Genomic DNA, 13944 nt, shown 5'->3' with positions numbered 1-13944 from the left:
ATTGAATGTTGTTTAGAGGATGGTGGGGTACGGGGTGGGTTGTGAGATGCTGGTTGTTGGCTTTCGCGATCACTTTAGCTGAATAGGGGAGCAGGAAGATGGGTCGGTCGTTGCTCAGTTGATTTGGGTTGGCTGTGGGCTTCTGGAGGAGGGCATTGATTTCTGCAAGTTTCTATTCATTCGGGAAAGTGACCGACCTGACGGAGGTGTTGATGATGTGAGTCAGGTTTGTGCTGATGGGTGATGTTCCCAGGTTGTAGACCTGAGGGCATGGATCCATTGGGGCCCCTTTGTGCCTGGTCTGCATGATTGCCCCTGTGTTGTTTCTGGTGAGGCTTGTCCATTCAGTTAGGTGGCTGTCATGGTTGGTGGTGGGTAGGTTGGCGATGAGTTCTCTGAGGTTGCGTTGGTGTGCAAAGTTGCTCTGTAAGAAGTTGGATAGGTTGTCGTAGAGTTGTTGAGGCAGCGATGTTGTTTCCAGTGGTTCAGGGTGAGGTGAAACCCTTGATGATCGAGATGATCTCCTTGAAGCTGTTGGAGCTTCCTTCGATGCGGTCTACTAGTGCTTTTTTCTTGGCATCTCTTATTTGCTAGTGATAGTGTCTGAGTGCAGCCTTGTAAGTAATTCTGTTATGTTGTCGTGGGTGGCTCTCCATTTCCTTTCTAGCTGTTTACAGTGTCATTTGGTGTCTTTGAGGTGTTCTGTGTCCCAGCTGACCTGCTTGTTTAATCTACTATGCTTGTTGGTGTTGAATGGGTGCGTGGGAATTCATGCAGTTCTTGATCCAGTTATTGAAGTTGTTGATGTTCTTGTCGAGGTTGTCTATTGTGCTAGGTTGATCCATGGTGAGGACACTGAGCCAGTCTGCTTCGATGATTGTGCCCCGCTGAAGCTTGGAATGCTGAACCTGGTAGGGATGTTGACTTATAAAGAAAGGGAATCCATTTCTTCCAGAAAGCAAATTCAGAACTGCTGTTCATTCCCTCATACTTTCACATCTGACTGGTGGCAATGACCTGCTTCATGACCTTCCAGACACCACTTTGGCACCCCATAAATGCATCTTAAACACTGCAGCACATTTCATCAAGGGGCTAAAGAAATATGATTACATCACCCCCATCCTGATGAACCTCCATCGGCTCTGCTTGCTGGCCCACACAATTTGTAAAAACAGCTGCATCATTAATGAATCCATCGCAGCCAGTACCCCTCCATATCTCGCAGTTAGGCTGTCCTTCTCTGGTGGTACCTGGCACACTTGCAGCCAGGACATCTTGAGACTAAGAAGTGTAAAAAAAGAAAAAGAAAAGCTGAGGCGGCAGACAGCATCCCCAGAGCCATCAGGACTGTGGCAGTGCTGCCTCATTTTAGGAAAGAGTTGGCCCTGTACAGTACTGCACTGCATTTTGGCTAGGTTCACGCTAAAGAAATCAATCATCAATCATCAATCAACCAATCAGTATTTGTATAGCTCAGCACTGTCACTCCAAGGGGTATGTGGGTGCTGTGGATGCAATGCCTCTGTCGAAGAGACAGGTCTTGAGTTTTCAATGTCAGGGGTGAGGGCGGGGAGCTGGGTGGTGGGAGGACAGAAACTGCAGGAGGAGGGAACCAATGGGAAGAGTCAAGAAATAAGCAGAAAAGGGCAAAAAAAAGGTGAAATGAGCAGTAAGAGGCAGACTAAAGGTTAGAAACGAGCTGAAAGAGGAAGAATAAATATCACAAACGAGCATGATAGAGGTCATAAACAAGCAGAAAGAGGCAAAATAGAAGTCAGAAAAAAGAAGAAAGAGGCAAAATGGAGGTTAGAAGTGAGCAGAAAAGAAGGCAGAAAAACAATCATAAACCAAGGGCAGGAGGCAGAAACCGAAAGTAGCAGAGAGGACCGGACTGTAGGCAAACTGGGCAGGTGAACTGTCGCAGGGGGAACTGGCACGAGGACCTGCTCAATAAAACGAGCAGAAAGAGGCAAAATAGATGTCATACACAAGCAGAAAGAAGAAAAATAGAGGTCCGAAACTAGCAGGAAGAAGCAAAATAAAGGTCAGAAGGAGCAGAAGGAGGCAAAAATAGAGTACAGATCAAGCTGAAAGAGTAAAAATAAAGGTAAAAATGAGCAGAATGAGGGAAAATAAATGTCAGAAGTGAGCAGAAAAAGGCTGAAAGTGAGCATAAGGAAGGCAGAAAAACTAGCACAGGAGGCACAAACTTCCAGTGGCAGCTGCCACCGAGTAGCACAGGTGGGCGTGTGCGTGGAGAGGGGGAATAGAATAATACATTCAAATGTGACTTACCTTGCAGCCGGACATCGGCCCTGTGCCCCCCTCTTCTGTTCCTGTTTAAAGCAGGAAGCACACCCATGGAATGGCGCTCAGATGGGGGCAGGGAGATTGTGCATGTTCCTCACCTGGCTGTACAGGCCGTTGGGGAACACACAACGTGCGCATGACAGTTTGGCTTGAATGCTCACCACTCCTCCCCTTGCTGGCTGTGACGACCGCCAAGCCCTGCTTCGCCCTGTAAACTTGCATTACAAAGGGAAAATAAAATGATAAAAACGTAGTGTTATTATAATTTTATTTTTCCTTTTTCCACTGCAAGAAATGCAGTGGGATGGTGCTCATCCGCCTTAGCGGAGGAGCTGCCACTGCAAACTTCCCCCATGACACATGCTTACATAGATGCATGTCTTTTTACTTAGCTATGCACCCCTGACCCGGAGCGGAAACAAAACTGACGGGATGTCATGCCTGGCTTCCATTGACGGATTTAGGAGGAGAAAGGTGAAGAGGGAGCCAAGCGGGGGAAGTTTTTTTAATTAAAGGTTGCTTGACTAGGCAAACAAGTACTGCTGGTGTGACACAATTACTCATAAAGGAAGGATTAGGAGAGGAGGAAATGGTTAATGGTGCAAATGACCCCAAAGTACAAAGGGTCACGAAATCCAATGGCAATGCAGTGAAAACTGGTTAGGGAACATCGTTTACAAAGCGAGGATTACATTGCGATGCCATTACATCGACTTGCGCTGGATGGCGCTGTGGGACAAGGAATAGTATCATTTACTATCCAACACCTTCCCTACTGTACGGAGACTGGAGTTGAAATAGTAAATTATACTACTCCTAAATCCAGCGCCATCCAATGCAAGTCGTTGTAATGACTTGCGTTGTAAAAACCGCAATGTAATGTAGCGGGATGTAAATGTATGCATTGTAACGTCATACATCCAACCGGTTAACATGCTGATACTTACAAAATACAAATGTTTTACTTACATCTGCCATATTTTAAATATATTGTGCTCTCGCAATTACCTTTTCATGGTCATTTTTCTATAATCTCTTTCCTGCAGGAAAGTGGAACCGTGCTCGACATGGCGCTCAATTCCTTTGATGATCAATACATAGGCTGTGCTGATAAAATGGAGCACACAATAACATCAGACAGACTGTTAGAAAAAGAACTGTCCATAAATAGCAAGCTAAAAAAGCAATGGGACAGTGCAAAACAAAAATGGGTGGAAAAGAAAAACAGCGGCTTGCTGCCCGATCTCCCCAAGGGATTCAAGGACGAGTATGGGGTTGCACTGCTGGCCTACACGGCTGAAGATGGTGGGATTTACAAGGACTTCAACACCGCTGTCCGGGAGGGCGGCCGGTCTACAGTGTATTACATGAACAATTTTCATTTCAAATCCTTGCATTTCTACCTGACCAGAGCTTTCCAGCTCTTACGAGAAGACTGCAAAATCCAGGCTAAGGAGGTCTACAGAGGAGTGGATCTACAGCATGAGCCAACCAAGGGATCAGAAATGACTATGAGGTTTGGTCAGATTACTTCATCATCATTGGACAAGGAACAGGAAGAGGGCTTAGAGGCAGATTCCTTTTTCACCATAAGAACCTGCTTTGGAGTTCTGCTGAAGAACCTTGACAATGATGCTAGTGAGTCCGTGGTACTGATTCCAGCGAACGAGGTGTTCAATGTGACCCAATACACAGACACAGAGCAAGGCCGCAGATTTTTACTAAACAGTACACAAAAGACCTGCAGTTACAATAACTGTGCATACTTTAATGGTAGGTATTGAGTGACACCATGTGCCTGTATGTGTGAAAAATATCCATGTCCAAATTTTTGTAAAGGACTGTATGCATGAACCATGTAGATCCTTTCCTAAGACCTATTTACGGAATCCTTGTAAAACCTAAAGTGGGGTAACATAAGGCTTTGCCAGAAACACACAAAACATGACGCTCCCATATGTATATATTTATAGATGTATGTGGTACCTCTATGTGGCCCCACCTACCTGTTCACATTACCAGAAAGTCTCTGATCCGTGGATTCACGTAGAGACTTTGTCTTGCAAAACCTTGTTTTTAATTCATACTAAATGCTGATATTAAACCTGTTTCTAAGACACAAGAAGGTCTGAACAAGTGACTTACCCAACTTTAGGACATTTTGTCTAAACCGGGATACCATGATTACTGTCTAAGTACACAAGAGCCGAAAACTTAACACTAACCCGCACCTCCTTACTTCAGCCTTTTGCTTTTTGGAAGACAAGTGCCTCACCTCCAGATACCTACAAAAGGCATGCAAAGGCAAGATAGTATTATTTGTAGTTTCTTATAGTGAGAACCTGGCCCAAGGGCATTAGAGCCCTTTCCAAGAGAACCTGACCACATTATAAATTTAGAGCATATGAAGTTCGTGGGGGGGAGGTGGTAACGTAACCCACTGCATTCCTCAAACCACAGGTTAGAGCAGCAGATGAGGGCTGTCCCTCAACTGACTGCCTTTGAATTATCCAGAACGAAATCCTGACTGCTGGGCAAAACAGACAGGTGCTAAAATTATCTTCTGAGGTGGTCCCTTTAATGAGTGGTCTGATTCATCCAGATAGCCGGCAGCGGATGGTCACATTTATGCATGAGCATCAGGACCCAATGTCCTTCCTGGGAGGAGTTATTGCGATTTATCGATTTCCTCTATTTGAGGTGGACCTCTTAGCTTTGTGCTTACAAGGAAATACAAAATTGCCTAGTTTCCTTGACAGATAATTTCTGATAATGTTGGTGATGTTTTAACCTTCTGAATCTTTTTCTCAAATATTTTTTTCATTTATGTTTCCTGATGAAAAAGCAACAGGCCTTTTTTTAGTACATCTTCATCTACCTAAGTTAGGGGATGATTTAGAATTTGGCAGAGATAATACTAGTTTTTAATGGCGATGGACTACCCTCTCCGCCTAACTGAACACGGCTCATTTACAGTTAGATGACCCTAAGTATGTAAGAAACTCAGACTCTGTCACTGACATACTCCTCCAACAGCCTGACCAAGTAAGGGCCGTCAGAGATTTGGCCATTTGACTGCCCACCTGATTTAGAGTGCAATATAAAATGACCAGTTTGTACTATCCTTACTACCCTGGAAAACCTGGAAGTAAGGGACAGTGAAAGCATTTAAACGACCGTCACCCACAGGGAGAATCGCATTGAATGGGGCGGGGGTCATTCGTTTTTTTAAAAACTAAATTCTAATTTGCAATTTTGTTCTTGAAGAAACAAAAACAAGTCAAATGTTTGCTAAGCAGTTATCATGTTTGACGGAGCCATCCATTCAACTTTTAACTCATTGACAGTAACCACAGGGACTGCGGTTCCTTCCAATGACTAGAGATGTCCGCTCTGCCATTGGATGGAGCCAAACCCCAACGTTTACCCATAAACCCAATGCAGGTCACATGGATTTCGCCTGGTCACTGACCTCAAGGCACATCATGAAGAAAACCACCATTTCCTAATACCAACTCTCTCTACTAATTCAATCAAAACCATTTCTCCAAGAAAGTGACTTCTGAGCTGCTGCCTAAACCATCATACTCAGGATGGTTGCAAAATGCTCCCAAATTCCGCACTGGCCCAATCAAGGGATTCCTACTCACCACAACATACCTCATCAGTGGCCTACGGAAATATAACCACAAACCATCTGATCCAAAAGGATCGCCACTGATTTCCCTCGTGAGCCCACACTATCATCACTCATAACTACATCATCTACAAAGCCATCGTGACCAGCACCTCCAGCCACTTGGCTGACAAGCTCACCATCAAGAGTGGCTTTTGGCACATCAGCATCCAGGAAACCATTAGAGTGGTGAACAATAAGTGAAAATACACACAGCAACAAGCCTTCTCCATCTATAAAGTACCCAATACTGCCTGAACTCTGATCTAATTTAGGAAAGAGCTGAAGACGCACCTCTTAAAGGAACACTACATCACACAGTTATTGTCCACTGCACTTTTCAGAACCCAGCTATCCCCCAATCACTCAGAGAATGAATCTTTATCACTCTGTACTGTACTCTGCTGTCTTTATACAACATTTACACTATACAAATTCCTCATCCATACATACATGAATATGTTTAGATATAAATTGATTCTATTTTTGTATATTAAAATAATGTATATAACTGTATAGATTGTAGTGATGTGGGAGGAAAAAGCAAACAATGATGAAATAGTTCCAAAATATTAGGTTAGCGGTCTGTGTGTACAGGAAATAATCTGAATCCCAAACAAGGTGCTAAAGATTTTAAGGTCACTCCACTGTTTTATTGAGTGCGAGAAGATTGGGGTGCCCCTTATTTGTGAAAGCACTTTACACAGAGGCATCAATGTATTATTTAACTCTGCAAGAGTGAATTTGAAAAACTGCTCCTTTTGGAAAAGTAAGCCATTATTTGCATTGAAATCCATATCATGTGTCTAATTTGAGGTCTTAAAGAAGCATCACATTTTGAAACTTGCATTATTTTCATTTCAGGAAAAGATGCCAAATCATCGGTGCCAAATTGCATTTACAATTCTGGTAAGAAATCACTTCAAATGTTCAAATGAGGAGAGTTTTAGAGATCTTGGGCTTGGGAAACACAGAGTAAAATGGAAGGTACAAGCACAAAGGATCCCTCTGTTTCTGATGTGTTTAGACTACACATCAAGACCATCACCGCATTAATAAATCGAATTAATGAGGGGTCAAAAAACTGAATTCCATGTCCTCTCAGAACTAATCCTGGTTAAAACCAGGATTCGAAGTCTGTGAAGGTTTAGATCTTCCACTAAATTTAGAGGAGAAAATTAAACAGCAGGAGAGAGTAAAGGCAGTAAGCATTGCTGTCAATTACTAGATATTCCCACTATATTAAGAGTCTCCAGGAAGCAGATGCATCTCTGAGATGAGATACAAACCCACTTGAAACGCAGACTTCTGTCTATGATTATGATGCCGAGGGTAGCCAGCCTTTCCACGGCGGTGGATCCGCCATGGAAGGCATGCGGAGAATGTCTTTGGGGGCCCATTGCGAGCCCACAATGTGTTTGGGGGGGTTGTAGGTGCTCTGGGGGGTGCCCATGGTACGCATGTCCCTGTACCAGGTGGCATTCACTGTGCAGTGCCTGTCACGCAGTGCAGGGATATGCTGAACTTGCTTTTTTGGACAACACGGCGTGCTGCTTGCAGCAACCGCCGCAATGTTAAATGCCGCGATCGTACTGCCACGGTCAGATTTAGACTGCGGAGCATACTAATTGGACCGGCGGTCATACCGCACTCCTAGCGGGCAGTGTTTTCCCGCTACCATGGCGGTCGGAGTGATTTTCCGACTGGCATCCTAATAGACCCCTAAGCGTGCTTTTGTGCAGAGGCCATGGCAATGACCCAAGGAGCTGCATAGAGACCAATTGGCAGAATCCAGAACTGGGTAGAATCAGTTTCTCACCATACAGCAGTGTTACTGTAAGAAATTTGCAGAGCACAGAACACAGCCAGTTTTTCTAGGTGGCTGCCCAGAGTTGATCACAGGCTAGCAACTTGAAGTTCTGCCACTAAGGAACCAGCTACGATTTTAGAAAGATAGAACATGGCGGAACTCTCCTACCTTTTTTCAATACTAGTAAAAAAGCTAGTTAGCAGAGGGACCAACAATGTTGCAATTAAGATGATGAGCTTTTTACCATCCTGTAAACATCCTCAGAATGCAAACTTAGACAGAGATGGCATAGCTGTGGGTGTTTTGGGAACTTAGTGGCAAAGCAGCCCTCTCCAATGAGAAGATCCAAGATTCAGTGGTGATCTGGGTCCAATGATGATAGTGTAGCAAAAGTCTTCTCACATTTAAGTGATGTGGTTCTCCAGTGGTGGCACACAAGAGAGTGGTAATTCGGCACAAAACCCATTGGGACCTCTTTGTCTCTTTCGAAATAGAAGAACATGTTTGTTTTACCCTCTGAAGTATCTCCTCTTTGATGTCAGTTTGGTACTTGAGAAATAGAAGGCTCCTTCTGTGGCATTCAAGCTAAATTATGCCTTATTCCTGAAAGATTTAAATACCTTCATGCTGAAAGCTTGGAGATGTCACTTGGATAGCACTGAGTGGTTTGGGAATGACTTTTCCCTGCAGTTCCTGTCTTGTTCTGTTTCAGTACCTTGTCATTTGAAAGATCAGGCAAGTTCTTCCACAAAATGGGAGGTCCATTGAATACGGTGCAAAGAATTAAGCAACGGATGTGCGTGATACTGGTAGACATATCAAGGCGGTCCCAGGACCATCCTCTTGGGCATAGTCTCAAACCAAGAAGATGTGCCATTTGAATTTGGGCATTTTACTGATTGCTAAACATTATGAGTGAAAGCACATGTCATTTGATTCCTGCCCAATGTAGGATAATAGGATATGGTTTTACTAACTTTAGTTATGTTATGATATTTTGGTTGGGTTATGATGTTTGTACAATGCTTTCATAATTGATATTGATGTATATTTTAGTATTACTAACATATTGAAATGTATGCATAATTTATTAACATTAATAACTGCTGCATTTCAGCAAGTATATGCATAGGCTTGCTATGAGCTTTTTCAGCTACCATATCCACATGGTATTTTTCTCGTTGCCTCATACCCTGTATTCATGCATGGGTTGGTAAAAAAACGGATTTATTGGATGACACTATCAAGGAATGACCCATATTCTAAAAAAGGGCGAAACACCATTCGATTCCAGAAGGCACAATGACATATTGATGAGCACCCACTTCTTGATTTTTAAGAATACACTGGCCTAATGAGAAGTATGCAGGGAATGTGCGTACATTTCTGTACCTCTGGTAGGAAAGCCAATGCAGGAACATGTTCACTGCTCTTTCCCGCCGCTGCCCACTGCTACCATGCCCCCTCGCCGCCCCACTCCCGCCTCCCAGCTGCTCCTTCCTCCCCGCCTTAAATGGTGGCTGCTGAGTGGCTGCGCCGCTGGCACGCCGAAGGTGCGCCAAAGGCAAGCCCGTCTGCGCCCGTCCGTGCCTGGACCGCGCCCAGCGCCAGACCCCCTGGAACCCGCGCACGCCACGATGCCAGACTCCGATATGACGCCAACATCATCCACGCCCTTAACACCGGCCGAGATGACCACTGCTTCCAGGCCGCCCCAAAACGCACCCACGGACCCCTTCTCCTGCTAAACCTGCAACTTCACATGCAACAGAACAACCACACCTCCAAGGACTGGACCCAACCACCTCCGCTGCATACTCCTCAACACCCGCTCCGCACGCAAACACGCCGTCGAGCTCTGGGACCTGCTCGACACCTCCGCTCCAGACGTCGCCTTCCTAACCGAAACCTGGTGGAACAACTCCTCGGCACCTGACATCGCCATAGCCATCCCGGACGGCTACAAGATCTCCCGCAGAGAACGCACCAACGGAATTGGAGGAGGAATAGCCATCGTACACAAGTCCACCCTCCAGGTCCATACCCTCGCAGACGACTCCCTCAACTCCGCCGAACACCTTCATTCCGGATCCACACCGATCCCAACACCACCCTCAGAGGAACACTCGTCTACAGACCTCCCGGACCCCGGGCCCTCATCAGCGACTCAATCGCTGACCTCGCCAGCACCCACGCACTCGCCTTGGACTACATCCTCCTCGGGGACCTGAACTTCCACCTCGAGAACAACAACGACACCAACTCCGCCACCCTGATCGCCAACCTCGGCCTCCGACAACTCGTCACCGAACCCACCCACGCTGCCCCGCCGGCCACACGCTCGGCCCCGTCTTCTCCACAAGCACCCACATCACCTTCAACCACACCACCGAACTCCAATGGACCAACCACCGCTGCATCTACTTCACCTTCAAGAAACCAACCACGAATCACCACACCCAACAGCTCCCTCGCCGCTGCAGGAGCAAGGTCACCGAAGACCAGCTGACCTCCACCCTTGCCCAGAACCCACCCACCGACCCCACCGACACAGACGCCGCCCCCTGGAACTTCAGACAGTGGATCGACAACTGCGCCAACACCCTCTCCCCGCCCAAGAAACCCTCCATCAACCACTCCAGCAAGAAAGCCACCTGGTTCACCAAAGAACTCCAGACCTCCAAATATACATGCCGGAAGCTGGAGAAGAAATGGCTCCACGACCGTACACCAGACAGCCACGCAGCCCCCAAGGACGCCATCCGCAGACATCACCACCTCATCAGAACAACCAAGAGATTTTCCTTCAAAACCCGCCTGGACAATGACGCACACAACAGCAAAGAGCTTTTCAGCATAATGAAGGAACTCTCCAACTCCAGCGCCAACACCAACGACATCCCGCCCTCGCAAGACCTGTGCGACTAAATGGCCACCTTCTTCCATCGCAAGATTGCTGACATCCACAATAGCTTCAACACCTCGACCACCCCGATTACGGCAGACCACAGCCCGAACGCCACCTGCACCAACCTGCTGACCTCCTGGTCCTACGTCAACGACGACGAGACACGCAAGATCATGAACTCCATCCACTCAGGATCACCGTCAGACCCATGCCCACACCACGTATTCAACAAAGCAGACACAACCATCGCACCCCAACCACGGAAGGTCATCAACATTTCCTTCGACACAGCGACATTCCCGGTTAGCTGGAAGCACGCCAAAGTCAACGCCCTCCTCAAGAAGCTCAAGGCGGATCCCAAAGACCTCAAGAACTTCCGGCCCATCTCCCTGCTCCTCTTTCCGGCGAAGGTCATCGAGAAAATCGCCAACATACAGCTGACCTGCCACCTCGAGGACAACAACATCTAGACCCATCCCAGTCCGGATTCAGATGAAACCACAGTACCGAGACAGCCCTCATCGCCGCCACAGACGACATCAGACATCAACTAGACAATGGCAAAACTTCTGCCCTCATTCTCCTGGACCTGGCAGCTGCCTTCGAGAAGGTCTGCCACTGCACACTAAGAACACGGCTCCGAGAAGCCGGAATCCAGAAGAAGGCACTGGACTGGACCACGTCCTTCCTCTCCAGCAGAACCCTGCTAGTCCGCCTCCAACCCTTCTGCTCCAAAGCCACTGACATCATCTGCAGCGTACCCCAAGGCTCATCCCTCAGCCCGACCCTGTTCAATGCCTACATGGTCCCCCTCGCACAAGTGGCCCGGTAGCACAACCTGAACATCATCTCCTATGCTGATGACATCAGCTCATCCTCTCCCTCACCAAGGACCCACACACCGCCAAAACCAACCTCCACGAGGGAATGAAGGCTGTCGCCGAGTGGATGAGGAACAGCCGGCCAGAAGCTGAACTTGGACAAGACGGACGTCCTCATCCTCGGCCCCACCTCCTATGCGTGGGACGACTCCTGGTGGCCGATCACACTGGGAACAGCTCCAACACCCATAGACCACGCACGCAACCTAGGATTCATCTTCGACTCTCCATGTCAAAGCAGGTCAACGCCGTCTCCTCCTCCTGCTACAACATCCTCTGCATGCTTCGCAGGATCTACAGGTGGATCCCGACCGAAACCAAAAGAACGGTGATTCAAGCCCTCGTCAGCAACGCAGGAATCCCGGCCAAACACCTGCGACGACTATAACGCATCCAAAACACCTCTGCCCGGCAGATCCTCAATGTCCCCCGCCGCAGCCACATCACGTCCCACCTGAGAGACCTGCACTGGCTCCCCGTCAACAAGAGGATCACCTTCAAGGTCCTCACCCACGCACACAAAGCGCTCCACAATGCCGGACCAGCCTACCTGAACAACAGACTCAACTTCCACACCCCCGCCCGCCAGCTCCCCTCCGCCAGCCTCTCCTTTGCCGCCGTCCCACACATCCAACGAACAACCTCTAGTGGCAGATCCTTCTCCTTCCTTGCCGCCAAGATCTGGAACACCCTCCCCACCCATCTGCGGCAGACCCAGGACCTGCTCACCTTCAGAAGGCTCCTCAAGACCTGGCTCTTCGAGCAGTAGCAGCACCCCCTACCGTCAGCACCTTGAGACCTTCACGGGTAAGTAGTGCGCTCTACAAGTTCTTTGATTGATTGATTGATTGATCTGATAAGGTGTTGTGTATCCTCTTTCTGTTTTCATTCCTAATACTCACCTGTGATAATGCTTTATTTTGTTGTCTCCAAAAGTGTCTTTCTTTTTGCATGCAGTAAGCCAGTCTGCAATAAAAACATGTAAGTACTTTACTGTGGAATGTTTTTACTCCTCAGAATGAATTGGTAGATCCCATGTACAGAAATTACCCTTCAAGAGTCTTGGGCAAGACTGAGGTGCTTTGTAAAATGGTCTGTCCCCTTGAACCATCCTAAATGACAGTTAATAATACCCTGCTTATATTTTCCACTCTGCTGACTTATGGGAGAGGGCAAAGTTCTTTGTCAAGCATTAGGTCCCCTGCTACAAGCATGATGGACTTGACTTACATGAGGGAGAGATTCCCAAATTGGTATGTTCTTATGCCATTGTCTCATTGCAGTTGACATCCTTGTCTATGTTAAAAAAATATGCCTTATCCTTCAGAGTCAACCCAGTCTTCCACCATAGACTGGGCTAAGGGTTTCCAGATACACTAACTGGGGTGTGCTTTTCAGCCTGATACTTCCCATAAAAATAATTTGAGATCACCAAACAAATAGGTCTTCCTCCAGATCTCCTGGGCCTAGTCCAGGACTTTTGCCTCAATTATTAGTGTCAACTTCAATAGAGTAGAGGGGCTATTGCGTTCACAATAGCATAATTCTCCTGGGAGAATGTTACTAGATGGTCCGATGTAGGTCTTTGTGGTCTGCAGTACTAATCTCTAGGTCGGTGCCAGGGTCACCATACAGGTCCACCAAGTGCATATTTTATGGTGATTAAAGCTTGGGGATGGATCAACTAGAGCAGGGGTTTCCAACCTTTTTTATAATGAGAGCTACTTCTGATCAGTGAAAATGGTGGGGAGCTACTGAAGGCCAAGTAATTTGCACATTGTTACCAGACACCCCCTCGCCCATCTTCATTGACTTTAAACCTAATGTCCATGAAGCCAAATACTATGATTTGAACAAAATACTGTGACTAGGGGTACTATGATAGGGCTGCCATGTGTGTCTGTGAGTGCATGGTCAGCAGGGATGTATGAACATGTGTGTGAATGAATGGGATATATGTGTATGGGTGACTGAGAGCCTGTGTTGTAGGTACTTGTGGCACAGGACATACTTTTTGCCATATGTAGCACCATTAGTACAACACAAACATACAACCATTTATTTTTTTTAATGGGAAAAATTTTAAATACAAAAAATATTCTGCAGAAAAATTCATACATGGAACATTCTTCTGCACTTGATGGAACATTTTTCTTCACTTTACATTTATCCCATTTAAATTGCTGTATTTTGCAGTTATAAATATGGTACTGTGTCTACCAGCCACTTGGAGCAAAATGCCTGCTGTGTGTAAATGCGGCACTTTGAAATGGGAGACAATTCAACTGATGCTGTGGAGAATAAGCAGTCTACTAGCCAACTTGGTTTAATTTGTAGAGTTTACCTGAACCCAATT

General features: G+C 46.7%; 1 protein-coding gene across 1 annotated transcript in view; it reads left to right on the top strand.

Annotated features, from left to right (window-relative positions):
- The first annotated feature begins 3362 nt into the window (after positions 1–3362).
- LOC144772075 (ecto-ADP-ribosyltransferase 5-like) overlaps positions 3363–13944 on the top strand; it is a 26541-nt gene continuing 15959 nt past the window's right edge. Inside the window, exons 1-2 of the mRNA XM_078656260.1 lie at positions 3363–4086; positions 6854–6898. Coding sequence (XP_078512386.1) covers positions 3381–4086; positions 6854–6898 — 751 coding nt within the window. The 5' untranslated portion in view covers positions 3363–3380. The remainder of the gene's footprint in view (positions 4087–6853; positions 6899–13944) is intronic.

Source organism: Lissotriton helveticus, chromosome 8, assembly GCF_964261635.1.
Source record: "Lissotriton helveticus chromosome 8, aLisHel1.1, whole genome shotgun sequence".
NCBI lineage: Eukaryota > Metazoa > Chordata > Amphibia > Caudata > Salamandridae > Lissotriton > Lissotriton helveticus.
This window is presented reverse-complemented; position numbering and strand designations above follow the sequence as displayed.